Below are 18,454 nucleotides of genomic sequence, written 5' to 3'. Positions count from 1 at the left end.
TGAGAACTATATTTGCACGTGATTAGCTCATAAATTCCTTTTTATAGGATGCCTTTGCTTCAGACTAGAGCTTAAGAGTCGATAAATCTTTTCACAGGCATCAATTTGGTTAGCAGTAAAGAGGTAAATAGAAACTAATGACACTCATCAAGCTCAAGGCCCAAATGATTTATTGTGCCCAATCATTTAACAGTTTCATAAAATCAGTATCAGAAAAAAGGGGGTTTCTTATAAAAATAAACTGTATTTGTATTGTCAAAACAAAGTGATTCATGAGAAACTTGTGGCCAAGATTAGGGATATTATAAATAGGAGATGATGAAAGAGTCATTAATTTTTTTCTTCTTAATATATATATATATATATATAGGTAGAAGATATGCTTTGGGATATCAAAGAACGAACTCACCCCACTTCGGTCTGTAGTGTGCCCTGCAAACCTGGGGAAAGGAAGAAGATGGTGAAGGGAGTAGCTTGTTGTTGGCATTGTGAGCGCTGTGAAGGATATCACTACCAAGTGGATGAGATCACCTGTGAAATGTGTCCCTTTGATAAGAAACCAAATGCCAACCGCACGGACTGCCAACTCATTCCCATCATCAAACTGGAGTGGCATTCCCCGTGGGCCATTGTGCCTGTCTTCATAGCAATACTTGGCATCATTGCAACCTCCTTTGTCATTGTGACATTTGTCCGCCACAACGACACCCCAATTGTCAGGGCCTCAGGGCGTGAACTAAGCTACGTCCTCTTGACCGGGATTTTTCTCTGTTATGCTATCACTTTTTTAATGATTGCAAGTCCAGATACTGCCATCTGTTCTTTTCGACGGATTTTCCTAGGACTTGGGATGTGCTTCAGTTATGCAGCCTTGCTCACCAAAACAAACCGGATCCATCGAATATTTGAGCAAGGGAAAAAATCAGTCACTGCTCCAAAGTTCATCAGCCCAGGATCCCAACTGGTGATTACCTTCAGCCTCATATCCATACAGCTTATAGGAGTCTTCATTTGGTTTGCTATTGATCCTCCACATATCATAGTAGATTATGGAGAGCAGAGAACTGTGGATCCTGAAAATGCCCGTGGGATTCTCAAATGTGACATCTCGGATCTATCACTCATTTGTTCTCTTGGATACAGTATTCTCTTAATGGTAACGTGTACTGTATATGCTATTAAAACAAGAGGTGTTCCAGAGACCTTCAATGAAGCAAAACCAATTGGATTTACCATGTACACCACCTGTATCATTTGGTTAGCTTTTATTCCAATCTTTTTTGGAACGGCACAGTCAGCAGAGAAGGTGAGTAAAGAAGTAACATTTCTCAAGCCAATGCTTTGTTTTGTCCTACTGAAAAAATTAAATCATTTTTCATCTAATTCATTTGGATAATCAAGTTCAAAAGTTATTTGAGCAGCATCAACTCATACTGAATCCAAATAGATAGCCTTTTTCTGTGTATGCATGCAATTTTTATACATCTACATTTATATTCAGTAGTTTTATACTCAACTACTAAAAGAAACCCTACATTATTTCAAAACTCCAAATATCAACTGATTTGCTCTATGAAACACTTACAAATTGTATAATTTAGAGGAAAATGAGTAAGTAAGTAGGAAAAAATGTCTAGTTTTGCAATGAGTATGGCAGATGGACTTTGAAGAAGTCTGAAAAGAATCGGCATTTGAATATAGTTGATACTTGAAAATAGTTGGCTTGGTCCTGTATATTCAGAAATTGCTCCTTTGAATACAGAACAAGCAAAATATTAAGCCATGATTCACACTAAATAGAAAATGTGTTTGTGTATAGAATATAAATATTTTGGTATTCAGAATGCAATCTCTGTGATGCATACTATATTGTCAGGCATGAAAGACAAGGTTCACACATGAAGGTTCAATTTAACTGAGTTATTGCTAAAAGTCTATGCCCAGCAATCTTCTCAACTAATGGTAGCACTTGATTAGAGTTAGATAAGGGTCAACAGCAGTCAAAGGGATTTGGATTTAATTTGTTTCTGGCTATGTAGTGATTCTAGGCTGATCCCTCTTTTTACTCTCTCTGAGTCTGCCAGTCCTTCATATATATATATATATATATATATATATATATATATATGTATGTATGTATGTATGTATGTATGTATGCATGCATGTATGTATGTATGTATGTATGTATGTATAAATGTAATTAAACTGGTCAAGCATATATATTTATGGAGTAATATATGAAGTAATATAGCCAGTAGGTTTCTTTCAGCAACTTTTTTCGTAGATGGTGTCATCTTATCAAGAAAGAGTTTCAATGTAGTGGATGGTTGATAGAATATTGATAGCCATTTTACAGAATGCTTCCAAAAATCTATGTTAATAACCTCGATTTTCTTCATGGTTGTGAATTCTGGAATATAATTATATGCTGTTTATGTATTTTCTTTTTCTGTAGCTTGAACTTAAGGTTATTCAAAGTCATTGAAAGACCTCAAATTCTATTATCTTTTGTGAAAAATAATTTCCCTTGTATAAAACTCAAATTGTCATGTTCAACAAGTTCATGCTCCAGCCTGTTGGGAAATCCTTCAGTTTCAGCACTGTGCTATCAGCAATGATTTGTCTTTTATTATGGACACTGTTCAATAGCTTTTCACAAGTTTGACTTTTCAAAAGGTATATTAACCTCTGTGGGTTATTACTGGAAGGTGAGGACCTATGACTACATTATGACTAAAAAAAAATAGTGTAATATAACAGTGAATGGTTTTCCAATGGTAAATTCTGAGGCTAGATTTACAAGTATAGTCTCTTGCTAATTTCATTCCCAATAAAAGTCTTCTAATTTATATACTAGGTCACATGTTCTTATGGATATTTAACCTATGCAAATAGTTTGCTCAAATATGTAAAGCAATTTGGTAGTGGAGACTGACTAGGCATATATACATACATACATACATACATACATACATACATACATACATGTGTATATATGTATACACCTGATTGCAAAAATATCGCACATTTATACCTATGAATCAAAAGAAATATATATATATATATATATATATATATATATATATATATATATATATATATATATGTAGGTCTTTGGTTATTCGGGTCTTCTCCCACGTAAAATTGGAAGTGTCTTGGCGACGTTTTTGCTCCTGGAAGCACGAAGCCGAGAACACCAGCCTGAAGATGACGAATGAGACTTCGTCGAAACGTTGCCAAGACACTTCCAATTTTACGTGGGAGAAGACCCGAATAACCAAAGACCTACATACAAACACCCGCGAAAACCTGATATATATGTGTGTGTGTGTGTGTGTGTCTATGTATGTGTGTGTATAGATAGATAGATAGATAGATAGATAGATAGATAGATAGATGCAAGTTTTGGTGTATTTGGATCTTTTCCCGTGTAAGATTGATAGTATCTTGGCGACATTTCGACGAGGTCCCACTTGTCATCTTCAGGCTGTCTTTTTTTTCTGCTTCTGATAGTTCTCTTACATTTGCCTTGAATAAATATATTGGTTTTACAATAATGACATAAATATGTAAAATTGTGACTACTGTCTATGCTTTGTATCTAACTATTTATCTTCCTCCCTTCCCTCATTTTCTAAATTCTGCATTATCTCAGATTTGTGAGATGAAAGTTCTCAAACTTTTTTCATAGGCACTTGGGAACATTATAGTCAGAAGTGCTGGGTTCATTATGTCTAGCAGTTAATTGTGACATAGCTCAAAGAGAACACTTCTATATGTGCACATCAGTGGTGGGTTTCAATTTTTTTTACTACCGATTCTGTGGGTGTGGCTTGGTGGGCTTGGCAGGGGAAGGATACTGTAAAATCTCCATTCCAGGGGAAGGTTACTGCAAAATCCCCATTTCCTCCTAATCATCTGGGACTTGGGAGGCAGAGAGTAGATGGGGATGGGGCCAGTCAGAATTTTTACTACCAGTTCTCCGAACTACTCAAAATTTCTGCTACCGGTTCTCCAGAACTGGTCAGAACCTGCTGAAACCCACCTCTGGTTCACATGAGGAATCACTTTGTACTTCAGTGACTTCAGTGAGTGGAGAGCTCTGCTATTTTGTGCAGGAGGTAATTTTACTCAAAACTTCATTGAGGTGTAGTGTTCCTTCACAACTCCAGGTAACTCTAAAAATGGTGTGTTTAATAACCTACAAATCAAATAGCTTTTTAAAAATCTCTTCAAATCTTCCTTCAAAAGAGTTACATGATGCAGTTTATTTGGTACCATAAGAAATCAAGAATTTTTTTTCAAGAATTTAGGAATGTTTAACAAAATATTCTTAATATGCACCATAAAACAAATAAAATTTCCAAGGAGCGATCAAATATCCTAAAGAGCTTCTTGACTTCAGCATTTTGATAAAGACATTAATGTTAATCTAAAAAAAATTTAAAGCACCTCACTGCTATCAAACTCTGCAAAAGAAGAAGTCCTTATTGCCACAAGTGACCATTACTGCAATTTACTATAGCTTGTTTTACCTTGAAAGTAATAAACAAGCAAGGCCTAGGGAGGTTGAATTATGCTCACTTTTTATGTGAAGTGAAAAGGCTATTTTTTAAAATAAAGAATTCTAAATAGTATCTTAGGTAAGGCAGAGAAAATTGGGAAGTTAAAAATGAGGATAAATAGGGGGAAGTAATTCCAGACCTTTGAAATCCACTTGAGGTCAAAAGATAGATGTTTTTATGCATAAATGTTAGTATAGTAATAGTATTTTTTTCACACTGAAATTTATTGACAAAAGTTATAATCTACAAGAAGTACAGTAACTCAGTTATTGAAAAAAGAAGTTTCAATTAACTATAGCAGAATTTTATATATATTTATATACAGTATATTAAAGTTTTATTATTTTTATAAATAACTCAAAGGTGATGTACCTAATGCTCCTTGCTCCACCTATATTCCCCACAACAATTTGGACTGAGAGAGAGCGACTGGCTGAAAGTCACCTAGCAGGTTTTCATGCCTGAGGTGAGATTAGAACTCCCAGTCTCCTGGTTTATAACTTGGTGCCTTAATCACTAGACCAAACCAGCTTTTTGTACAACTTTTTTTTTTTTTTACAAATTTTGTGCAACTTTGACTCCAAGGGCATATGGGGCTTAGCATTTCCTTCAAAACCTGCTGCCAAATTGTAATGTTTAACATGGCAGAAATTAGCACGTGCAATATAATAATATTAATTGGGTTATATTTATTATAATTCAATTTACAGTAAACCCCATTAAGCCAAATCTTGTTTTTCTCCTTACTGTCTCTCTTATTCATGATTGTAAATGGGGAATACTTACCACAACCATCATATTTAAAGTCCAAGTGGGGCTCTTAACACAAAAAATCAAAGATCCACAATATATAGCCTGCCTTTTTCTTAATGCATTTGATTTTCTGTAATTTTCAATCAGCAGCAACAAATCTTTTTTTCCTCTTACCATCTCTTTTGACTGTTGCCATCTTGAAAAATTAGATCACATGTTTTTGGAGATAGAGAATAGCTGTGGTTAGAAATCATCATGCTACATTGCACACATGTGAATGCAGATATAGTAAGTTTTGGCATTGCTCTTCAAGAATAATACAGGTTGTCAAATGGTTCCTATCATATAACCACCGTGTTAAATGCTATGTTTTAGCTATCACAATAACTGGGAATTAGACATTACATCCTACAGTTTATTACAACATATGGAAGAGGTGTAGATTGACAGGGAAGCTGATTACTGCCTTCTAGAAGCTGAAAGCAAGATAAAGTGTAAAAAAAAAAAATCTTCTGAAAGCCTCTTGTTGAAATGTGTCCAACAACATCCTTTTCTTAATTGCATAGTGTTTTCCTATTTAAGCAGTGTTAAATGTAAGATAAATATAGACTATAACTTTTACACAAGAAAATAGTAAAGTAAGTTATAAATTTACAATCAATACTTTTCCAAAAATAAAAATGCTCTATATTCTTACTGATAGAACAGGTTTTGATTATTCTTTTTGCTATGAATAAATATTATTTGTAATTAAATCTAAATTAAATATACAACATCACCTTAAACTTAATAAAAAAATAGAAACAACCTGCCAAATTAAGATGCTAATTTTTCAGTTTTGTGATGGCAATTTTCTTCTTCCACAAATTAGATCACAAAAATTCAAATGTGTTTCCAGCTGAATTGTTTATTTAAATTAAGTAAATTATGGGTAAACGCTGATCTACCCTGATTGGATATGTTGTGAAAAAGTTATTTTTACATTAGCATATGTCAGTTAATGACAACAACAAAAAAATATACCAACTGATACAAAAAAATTGAATAAACTCAACTCTGCTACATAGAAAATAAATTATCATTCAAATTATATAAAACAATTTTCCTCTCCGCAGATTAATGGAAAGCAATCAGACTAAATGTGTTGATCACAATTTCTTAACTAGATATATTCTGAAAGCATTTCATTTCATTGTATTATTTCTTCCTATACATTTCTACAGAAACAAACTGAAAACATGTTAATGAACACACTACTAACCTGAATCTCAAAATCTTGCTGATTTTTTGCTTGATAGCACTTAATGGCTGAAAGTACAAGTTCCCAATAAATTCATAATGTTATCTGCAAAGTAATTTAAATATTCATTCAGATACAAGAAGGATAAAGTGGAGTCAAACACTGAGCCAAAACTGTTTTGTAGATTTTATTTTCATGTCCCAATATCCATGTAGTAAAATATGTGTATGCCCATATTAAGAAAACAAAACAAAACACAAATATGTGGAAATGCTTTCCTCATATAATTTTAATCCATCTTCATATCTATGGATTTATTCTGAGGATATTTATTCCTCCTATAAACTATATACCAATGTCATATTTTATCATTTTTCCTAGGAAAGATCTCTATGATAATGCAGACTTGTGAAGAAACATGTAATGTGACAAGTTAACACATAACAAAATGCATTAGTTAAAGTTTTATACAGCTGCCAGGAAATGACAGAAGAATTTTTTTATCAAGTTCTCATTTATACTTGAGACTTTATACTACTTGTCTATACTGTAGATGAGAAATTTTGCAATTAAATGGGGGATTCAGATTCATTCCTAATAAAAATATTACAATGGATATAATATTTGTTCTGTTTACTATTATTTTTAAGCAGGAAGTTAGGAATTAACTTTTTTACAAATAAATTATTCCAGGCTTAGTTGAAACAGGTAAAAATTATTATATAAATTTGCCATCTGGCTATAGCTCTCTACACTTCCATTTGCAAAGTGCCCCCTTTACAAATATACAGTTAATCCTTGATTTATGACCACAATTGAGCCCAACACTTATATTGACAAGTGAGACATTTTTAAAGTGAATTTTGCCCCGTTTCACAACCTTTCTTGCCACAGTTGTTAAGTGAATCATTGCAGTTGTTCAGTTAGTAACACGGTTGTTAATTGAATCTGGCTTCCCCATTGACTTTGCTTGTGAGAAGTATGAGATATGAATCAGTTGCCAAGCATCTGAATTTTGATCGTGTGACTATGGAGATGCTGCAATAGTCGTAAGTGTGAAAAACAGTCATAAGTCACTTTTTCAGTGCCATTGTAACTTTGAACAGTCACTAAACAAATTGCTGCATGTTGAGGACTACCTGTACATCAAATGTTAGGCAAGTCCATAACTCTGCAGTCTTTGTGAGAATATTTCAGCAACTTTACAACTGTGTTGATGCCAACATCCATTAATAGCAGCAAATATGTTGTTAAGGTCAAAATAGATCTTTGTTAAGACTACTGGTACTGGCACTGATATTTTATTAATATATTCCCATCCAGACTTAGGGTTTATTACTTGATCCTATCTGCAGCAGATACAAAGATCACTGACAAAGTTTTGAGGATATGATCTCACAAAGGGGATTCCAACTCAGGAGTAGGCCATAGCTAGGCTTATACAAGAGGTGTATACTAAGTAAGTTTTAATGTTTTCAGCAAGCTTTCCAGTTAGCATTCAGCATTAAAAATAAAAAGCAGATAACATAAGGTATTACAAAATTTAGCTATGCTCAGAGTAGCAGTTACATATTTTCTTCATCACAATCTTGCAATATGATATATGTCTGCAGAAGTGGGCTTCATATAATTTAACAACTGTTTGGCCCATAATTGAAAATATGAGTGCACACATGCCTTGCGCACATGCACGCTGCATCAAAAACACAGGGATTGTAAAGAATGGGATAGCTTCGCTCATGTGCATGCCTTGCGCACATATGCACTGTGTCAAAAACACAGCAACTGTATAAAACGGGATAGCGCCAGGGCGGGTGGGCACCCACCCTGGCGCTATCCCGTCTTATACAGTCACTGTGTTTTTGACGCATACATAGACCATAACTTTCACCCATATGTTTATTGGTTTTCATGTGAGGCTTAATGGTTTGCATGAAGTCAACATATGATGCCATGGACATTTATAGCCTCTTAGCATAGACATGCTCGACATATGTAGAGAAAGCTTTATCTCAGTGTTCATTACTGAATGATAGAATGTTCTCTGTGGCTTGTTTGATGGAATAATTATGAATTTAAATTAAATTCAGTTAATTTAGAATTTGCAGGTTGGATTTTGAAAAAGGTGTACTCCCAAAAGATATCAGGATAATTGTGATTAATAATAAGAGTTTATTAATGGAAAGTCAATACTTACAGCATTGGAAAGACTCATGCTACAACTCCTGCAGTGAGCTAAAATGGTAAGGACGACTCAGAAGCAGTTGCTTACATTGGATGAGTTTTATAGCCCTTCAGACTCTGTCTCTTCCCAGCAAGCCTGGGCTGCTTAGTCAGGTTATCAACAATGGGAAATTGCATATTAATAAGAATTAGCTACATGGCTAATGTTTGGCAGGTTATTAAGACAAAAGTGGGAAATAATTATCTAACTGAGGTTAGTGTGGGAAATTTATTTTACCGTTCACAAGAGTAAATAGAAATAACTAGCTTGTCTAAGCATCCACTCTTCCAGTTGTTAATTAAAAATGTGGATCAATCCCAGAACATGGATAGAATTCATTTTGCAATGCATGAATAGGATAACAGAATCTTCTGTTTCTTCCTTTTACAATCCAAGGAGCCTATAAAAGATTAACTATTGCATCACACTATGCAGGGTAGATTAGGTAAGGTAGTAATTCCCCATTATAAAGGCGAAGGGCAACTAGCATTAGGTTAAGGCAATCAGTTTTGTGCTTTGTATATATGTATTAAGAGGACCACTTCAAGAATTCCTGACCTGATAATTTAGTGTAGATTGCCTGGGAAAGTTGGGAGTTGGCGTCAATGTATCTGTAGGGGCATCATATGAGAAAAGACTGAGTGAGAACACTCCGACACATCATAAAGTAAAAGTTATTGCAAATTCCAGTTAGATACATTTTAAGAGAAAGATTTGGAAATATTGTGTAGCAAAAAAACAAAGCCAGACATCTCAATTTGCCATTAATGGGATCCATAAAAACTGTGTAATAGCAATGCTGAAATAAGTCATAAAAATGGAAGAACGAACTTCATAGACTCCCTGTCTAGACCAGATTTTCTCAATTCCATTCCATTACTTACTCTTTTGGATTTACAGTCATTTTTTAAAAAAAATCATGGGGCATCTCTTCTCTATGAATCATCTCCTACCTTTTTTCTTCAGAAATGCATTTTTGATAGAATTCTTTTTTTTTTTACTCAGCAAATTGCACATCATATTTCTCTTTGTTTGGATCTCTGAAGGTCAGTCTTTTCACCCCACAATCCTTGATCCTGTGAGGGAAGTTCAGTTATGAGAAAATAATAAGTCATTCAAGAAACTCTGTGGTCACATGACAACTTGAACATGGGCCCCTCTGTCCAAACCTTAACCACACCCTCTCTCAAATTAGTTATATGCTGTCTGCATATTGAAATGGGGAAAAAAAGAAGTCTCTATTTTCTATGATTATCTCTGCAGCATTTGCTTGCATGGTAGCAACTCACAAATTCACTGAGATTGCCGATGATGGGAGAGTCTTCATCAACAAGATAAGTGGGTTTATTTCATGAGCAATCTCCATCATCAGCAATGAGTGTCAAACCAATAAAGGGCAAATGTCTGCAGTCATTGTTGAACAGTTCTCCCCGTTTCATTATTTTGTCATTTCATGACTATGCTGTCATTTACCAGGGCTACTGGAGGAAAAAGAAAGGAAACCCAGTAATGTAGTGAAAAGCAATTCCAAGCTTTGCTACAATTACCTGACTTTTGATTGTAGTTGGGAGGTGATTTTACCCACAAGTAATAAAATACTTTATTTCTCAGCACACAGGCAAACGTCACATAGAACTATTGAAGTTAAAAATCTAAACTTTTATAGGAAAGCGCTTCCTATCTAATATAATCTTTGGTGTTCTTTATTTGTACAGTAAAACACTAAAACTTCCTGAAACACAGGTTTCTTAAATGCCCCAGTGGTTGTGATTCTGTTACATACGGAGCAAAATTGCCTACATGATTAAAACAAATCTTTTATGAACCTCTATGTAAAATTAAGCTGCAATGGGAAGACATATCACCTTCAGCTGAGGTTAGACAGTAGGTTAAAGGGCATTCCCATTCACCACAACGAACAATTTCAATTTCCTTGTATTATCTATTTTATAAGTTTTGACATAGGAATTAATCATGTTCATTCAATATAAAATAAAGATATCACTTATTATGTTAAGGACAAAGCTCTGTATTAAGTGAACAGATGAATACATTGGTTTTCAAAAAAGTAATTTCAGCTTTTTAACAGAAGAATGTCTTAGAACAGCGCAGTGTAATGTGTCAGCCTGAGATTAAATAATTATTTTAAATGGGATAATTCATCGAAACAGGGAGACTACAGTATTTTTCCTCTATTAGTTTAACTGCTGGTCGTTATATGGTTATGAATTGTTTTAGGTATATCATCTATAATATTATATGGTTATACCGAGTGGTGGGTTTCTACCAGTTCGCCCCGGTTCAGGCAAACTGGTAGTGGAGGCGTCAGGAGGCTCCGCCCACCCACCTGGACATCATTACGGTCGCTCTGCACATGTGCAGAAGTGCCGTGCGTGCTCACAGTTCCGAACTGGTAGCGAAGATAAGTGGAACCCACTACTGGTTATACCCAAACTTGTTACATCCAAATGATCTGATTATAAATTGTTATAAGTATGTGACCTATAATTTTACCTTGTTAGACCCACAATTAATGCTGGACAAATCCTTTAAAGGAGATATTTCACTTTATTCCCAGTTAAGCAAAGTGGCTAAGAATATTGAAGCATACAGCGATGGCCAGTACAGGTTTAAGAAGCAGCTACATGGAAATAGGAGAAAATAAATTACTTTAATTATTCAAAAAGAGATGTTTTGTAGTTGCTCCCTACATTGCAAAAATATATCTTTCAAAAGATTTGCACATACTATTATCTATTGCCCATTTGCTAGTGGGTTGTACGGTAGAGATTCTGTTTTAGAAACTTTTTGTTGTTCAGTTAATTAATATAAATGGACATGTTTACAAAGAATAAGTCCCGACTTAGAACTTAGTCATACCTACATTAATTTATAAATATATCAGTATACATCGTGAACACTTAAATAAAGGAACAAAGTTAAATCGATGTAATCTGGTTCATACTCCGTTGTTTCCTCAAATATTGGGACTAAGACTGAGTAGTTTGTCCTCATTATACATGATGTATTAAGTTTGTATTGAAAATTGGAAGTGGATCCTATTTCCTAAAAATTGGCCAAAGTTCTCTTATAGCCCAATACCACCAGTAACTGAATTTATTCTAGCCTTAATTTTCTTGTGTCCTCTGCCCCACCCCACCCAATCCCATCAATTTCTAGTAAGTCTAGTCCATCTAAATGCACAGAAAGCTCACTAAAATGCCATTCAAGGCAGTGAAAAAGGAGGACCTGTCAATCAATTATGCCAAATCAAAAACACCCATGTGAAAGTATATGTATGTTTAATGATATATGGGAATTACCTTTGGAAACAGGAGCGAGAGCTTCAAACTGGACAATAGTCAGATTAGAGCAGAGGTGCTCAAACTTGGCAGCTTTAAGACTTGTGGACTTCAACTCCCAGAATTCTCCAGCCAGCATAGCTAAGGGACCCTTAGTTTCTTAGGCTGTAAAGGCGAGTGGGGAAAGATGTCCTCTCAGATTTCCAAGACTCTGTTAATGCAATTTTACACCAAAGTTAGAGCTAGTATTTCTGGGCATGCTTCTTGTCTGTACAGGCAGGCAGGTATGTGCCATTGCAGGCAGAAAGTATGTGCCATCCCTTCAGGAAAGGATGCCACAAAGCATCTGAAACTCTTGCTTTGCTGATATTAGCTATAATAATAGAATCTTAATAACCTACAAGTGTTTATCTTCCCTTGCTCCTGTACCAAAAAGATTTAAGGCAGAGTCCCTTGAAGTTTCTTTCTAATTTCCCCCTTTCCCCCATTTTGCTAACTGCCACATTCCTCCTTTAGGAATTTCCTGACTTTCACACTCATCACAAGGGCAAAGACACGTGGGTATTTTGTGAAACCTGGTCTCCAAATAACAGAATAACAGAGTTGGAAGGGACCTTGTAGGTCATCTAGTCCAACCCCCTGCCCAAGGAGGAGACCCTACACTATTTCTGACAGATGGCAGTCCACTTTCTTCTCGAAAGCTTCCAGGGGTGAAGCTCCCACAACTTCTGAAGGCAAGCTGTTCCGTTGGTTGATTGTTCTCACTGTCAGAAAATTTCTAGGTTATTCTAGGTTGAATCTCTCTTTGATAAATTTCCATCCATTATTCCTTGTCTGGCTTTGGAAAATAGGTTGACCCCCTCCTCTCTGTGACAGTCCCTCAAATATTGGAGCACTGCTACCTGTGGGAACACCTTGCGATAGGCTAATATGTAAACTTTTCTGGTTGTTTTATAGATAACATTCAACAGTTATCATGTGCAACAAGTTTTCCTGGTCTTGTTGGGGTAATGTAGGGTGGAGTCTGGCTGAGATCATTTTGCAGATCAACAAACTCTGGCCCATTACTTGAAAAATGTTATTTCATTTTCACACATCATTGGATTAGTGCATTAAGGGAAAACCTACAAGACCTTCAGAGTGCTAAAAAGGCAGGAGTTTGTCTTGAGGTGTCAAAACAGCCAGACCTGTTGAGTTAAAAATTTGTTTGAATTAATAACTAACTAAAATTAAATAACTAACAAGACCTACAGTAGCAGCAAACAGGTTTTAAAGGTATCGAAGTCATTCAAGCTTCAGATCAAATACTGGAGTCTGAGATGCATTATGGTTTATGAAACCAAAATAAGTCCCTTAAGAAGTCTGATTGGACTGCTTCTAGCCATTTCAAATCCTTATTTAGGCCTGCTTAGAAGCCATAAAATAACTGAAATATTATTTGGCTTCAAATACCTGTACTCCATCTTGAACATAGGGATTTCCTTTAGTGCAGAAAAACCTTAGGATGGGGCTACACTCCTTTGGGCTTTCTCTTTTAAGAACTGAATTTGGAATATCCATGAACCAGTAGCTTGGAAAACAACTCCAAGGTTCTTAAATGCCTAGAGTTGTTCAATGATGTTGTCATTAACTTGCCATCTACATTTGTGTCTAGTTGGTCTTCTTGAGAAGGCCATGATTTGCATTTTTTAACACTGAGAGCTCGTTATCCATACAACAGAAGATTGCTGATCTTAATATTCTCCTTAGTCCAATGTGTATACTTGAAATAAATAGTGGCATCATCTGCATATAAAAGTAATGCAGGCGTCTACTAGCCAATTTTGGACGGGGTGTTCTAGATTTAAAAGTTTTTCCACCGTATTATTAAAGTATATTAAACAACTAGGATGCAACCTTGTTTGATACCTTGTAAATAGGCACCCAATCAGAGAGTTGTCCTTGATTATCAAAGCTTATTTGGATATATTCATTACTATAAAATGTCAGACAAATGATATTGTCTGGGAATAGATCCTGATTAACTCTGGGATCCTCACTTCACTACATTTTGTGAAAAGCAAGATAGCTTTTTACAGGTAGTCTTTGACTTTGTTGTTGTTGTTGTTGTTGTTGTTGTTACTTGCGAAGTCATGTCTGACCCATCGCGACCCCATGGACAATGTTCCTCCAGGCCTTCCCATCCTCCACCATCTTCTGGAGTCCACTTAAGTTCACACCTACTGCTTCAGTGACTCCATCCAGTCACCTCATTCTCTGTCGTCTCCTTCTTCTTTTGCCCTCAATCTTTCCCAGCATTAGGCTCTTCTCCAGTGAGTCCTTCCTTCTCATTAGATGGCCAAAGTATTTGAGTTTCATCTTCAGGATCTGGCCTTCTAAAGAGCAGTCAGGGCTGATCTCCTCTAGGACTGACCGGTTTGATCGCCTTGTAGTCCAGGGGACTCCTTGTAGTCTGCAGCACCATAGTTCAAAGGCCTCAATTCTTTGGCACTCAGCCTTTCTTATGGTCCAACTTTCACAGCCATATATTGCAACTGGGAAAACCATAGCCTTGACTATATGCACTTTTGTTGGCAGGGTGATGTCTCTGCTTTTTAGTATATGCTGTCTAGATTTGCCATAGCTTTCCTCCCCAGGAGCAAGTGTCTTTTAATTTCTTGGCTGCAGTCCCCATCTGCAGTGATCTTGGAGCCCAGGAAAATAAAATCAGTCACTACCCTTTGACTTACAACCATTTAAAGATGGTTCAAAATTACAGAGGATTTGGAAAAGTGATTTACAACCTGTATTTTCACTTATAACGGTCACACCATCCCCACAATTACGCGATTAAAATTCAGATACTTGGTAATTGGCTCACATTTTTGCCAGGTTGCAGTGTCCTGTAGTCATGTGATCATAACTTGCAAACTTTACCAACTTCCAGAAAAAATGACCAAAAAATGCTCATTGAGAAAATTGGATTCACTTAATAACCACATTTTGCTTAATAGCCATTGTAAAGAATAACATAAAATCATGTCCGACTCGATTTACAATCACAATAACTTAGAACAGAAAGTCCAGTCCCAATTTGGTTGTTAGTTAAGAACTACCTGTGTATATGATGGATCACCCTTAGGAAAATAGCCAGCAAGCATATATTTCTGAAATACGTTACAGTATCATAAACTAAATCTCTGATATTTTTTTCCTACATAACATTTAGGAAGCTTCCTCAGTTTGCCTAATGGTAGCAACAACTTTATTCCCTGAAATTCACTCTTCAGAGAATAATTTGGGGAGACAGTCAAAATGCCTGACTAGGTGTCGAAGACACTGAGCTTGTCGATCATAAAGGTTGGCAGTTTGGTGGGTTGAATCTCTAGTATAGGTCTCCTGTGTGAGCAGGGGATTGGACTAGATGACTTCCAAGGTCCCTTCCAACTCTGTTACTGTTACTGGTGCTGGGAGATGTAAAAAATTGGGACTTAGTATAACAAGGTCTTTTTAGCCAATAAGAAAAGCAGACTGTTGTAGAAAACTATTATTATTAGGTGTATTGGGAACAAAAAGAGTTTTTTGTAAATGTAGGAAATTATTCCTACAAGTTAATAAACTAAAAGTAATTATTTCTCTATTACTTTACAGTTCTTTGGGGCATTATTGTAAACAGAATCAGTGTGTGGTTTGGGGGGAGTATTCTTGGGTACAAATGCCTCTTTCTTTCTTTATATGAAAATATCTAAAAAAAACCCACCTCTTTACAACTAGCAGTCCTTATCTGTGTTATTGCTGCAATAAATCTGTCAAGCTAATCTCATAGTCATAAATCCAGTTCAAGTTCAGGACAACAAAGGAAACTCAACAGGAAAGCAGCATTTGTAGGAGTAAATGAGAAGTCAAAAGCCAAGGTTTTCCAAGTAGAAAAGAATTGGAAGAGTTGGGAAGATTGGGAGTCATGAATGGCTTGCATCAGGGGTGGTATTCACTTACCTTCGCTACTGGTTCACAAATGTGAGCATGTGCAGGGCCTTCCGTGCATGCGCAGATCGTCAAAAACGGGATGTGATTACATCCAGGTGGGTGGGCGGAGCCTCCCGCCCCGTCACTACCAGTTCGCCCAAACCGGATAGAACTGGCTAAATACCACCACTGGCCTGCATGATTCCAACTTGCATAACTTTGACCTGTCAGTAAGTGGTCATAAATCGAGGACTACCTACAATAGCATTATTGTGATTTGTCAATAAATTGGAATTGCTTATGCTGTTTACATAGCTGTCTCTTGCATTAACCTGGGAAATCACTCTTATGCTGGCCTTGATCAGTTTGGTTTCTCTCATCAGTTTATTCTCAAGTAGTCATGTTCATTTCTTTCTCAGCCTTGTCAATTGCTCATCTGGTCTCCCCTCCTCTGCTGTTCCATCTTCTGATTTTTATTCTCTGAAGCTGACATTCTCAAGAATGAAGAAGACTTCTTGTGTAGGTCTGTTAGATCCAAAACATCAATACTCTGCTGTGATTCAATAGTTTCTAGAAATAGAGCATCTGGCTTTTTGGGATGGTTCACCTTGGATCTCTGTCTCATCTGAGAAGGTCTTTTAAGGCAACGCCATGATGGTCTCTGCGCAGGCGTTGGAATTTATTAATTGCAAAGTTTTAAATCTAATAGATACAGCACTCCATTTCAAATTTTAGTTGTGGAAGAAGAAAAAAATGCAACTGCATTCACATTCAGTTTGTGTCTGTGCTATTTTGGCATGGCCAGTCAAATTTGGGAACAAAAAAACTCCAGTGGATTCAGGTAACAGCTGCTGACAGTAGCCCAGGGACAGCAAAGTTGGTTGACAGATTTATTTGTGCTGTGCTGTTTATACTTCATTCCTTAAGCTGACTTTAAGCAGTCAGGTAAAATGAAGTATACTAAACTATCATTAAAATATCAGCTTGCAGATAGTACTGTTGTATTCAGTTTGGGAGGGGAGCAGGAAAAGGGTCAATGTATTATCCTTCCACTTAGATAATAAAATAGTTTGGAATTATCCCATTCTAAGGGGTTGTGAGTTGAGCATCCTAAATATGGTGAAAGAGAAGGGATAAACAGTTGCTTTGTGTTTTGTGTGTTCCCCTTCCTTTAATCCTTCAAAGCCACCGCTCTTTGAATAACTTCTGTAGCACAAGAGCAATATCCCAATGTGGAATAATGGTTAAGTGACTGGATTGAGACCCAGCTCCAGTTTGACCCTCAGCCAAGAAAACTGACTGGGCAACTGCCCTATTTGTTCTTTTTTAATCCAATTTTCCTCACAGAGCAGAAAAAAAGAAGTAAGAACATTGCAAAAGCTGCCTTGAACCTAACAAATTAAATAGAATAGCAATAGAGAAATCTGACATGTGCATATTGATCAACTACGGTTCTTAAACTTAAATATAATCTTTTGTATGGAATTAGAGAAATGATCTTGGAGAAGAAATGCAGCATGGAAATCAAAGCATGGTTTCAAGATTGTTACAGCTCTTCAAGATAGGTCAGGTCAGGAAACAATCTACTGTACATAAGAAACACCAGAACTCTATTAGTATAGGCCCATGATGACGAACTTATGGCACGTGTGCCCAAAGTGGCACACGAAGCCATGTCGCCTGGCATGCACAAACTTGTCTGTCTATTTTCTGGGTTTCTGGTGCGCATATGCGCGCCATGATCAGCTGTCCTTCACGCATGCGGCAGTGCCGAAAACCGATGTGCACATGCACACTGGCCAGCTGATAATCGGGTATGCATGCATGCCAGAACCTGGAAGTTTGGCTTTTTCAGAGCACGATCCCTTCATGCACGCGGCAAGACTGAAAACCGGCCTGCGCATGAGCATCAGCCAGCTGATCATCTGGCGCGCATACGTGCTAGAACCCAGAAGTTTGGCTTTTCCAGAGTGTGGCCATGACGAGCGCACATGCAAGATGTTTCCACATGACCTTTTCGGCACTCGGTGCGGGAAAGGTTCACCATCACTGGTATAGGCTAAAGCAACATGAGGGTATGATATAAAAAAAAAAGAAATGTGTTTTACATGAGCAAGGCACATTAAAAAAAATGAGGTGGAAGCTCCATCACACTGTTTTAGCCAATCATTTTGATTTTTTGACTATATTAATGAGTTATATAAACTTGAAAGTCTGGTGGTATTTGCCCTTCTTCTGTCCATTTTATAGAGATTTAAGACAATGTAAGTTTTTCTTTCTAGTGTTTTTTTTTAAAACCATTCTTCTTCTCCAAGGTAATTTCTGAAGTTCTTTGCACTGTCTTAATGAAAATGATAGGTGAAGTTAATTGTTAAATACCGGTATATTTCATTTTTCACAAAGAAAAAAAATCGACATAAAGGAG

The 18,454-nt window shown here is 36.4% G+C and overlaps 1 protein-coding gene across 5 annotated transcripts in view; it reads left to right on the top strand.

The window, feature by feature from the left end:
• Positions 1-18,454, top strand: part of GRM8 (glutamate metabotropic receptor 8) — a 538,008-nt gene that overhangs the window by 479,633 nt on the left and 39,921 nt on the right. For all 5 annotated transcript variants that reach the window (XM_034421356.3, XM_034421368.2, XM_060687140.2 and 2 more), the window contains exon 9: positions 371-1,306. In XM_034421356.3, coding sequence (XP_034277247.1) covers positions 371-1,306 — 936 coding nt within the window. The remainder of the gene's footprint in view (positions 1-370; positions 1,307-18,454) is intronic.

This window comes from Pantherophis guttatus, chromosome 7, assembly GCF_059756535.1.
Source record: "Pantherophis guttatus breed Tessera chromosome 7, ASM5975653v1, whole genome shotgun sequence".
NCBI lineage: Eukaryota > Metazoa > Chordata > Lepidosauria > Squamata > Colubridae > Pantherophis > Pantherophis guttatus.
This window is presented reverse-complemented; position numbering and strand designations above follow the sequence as displayed.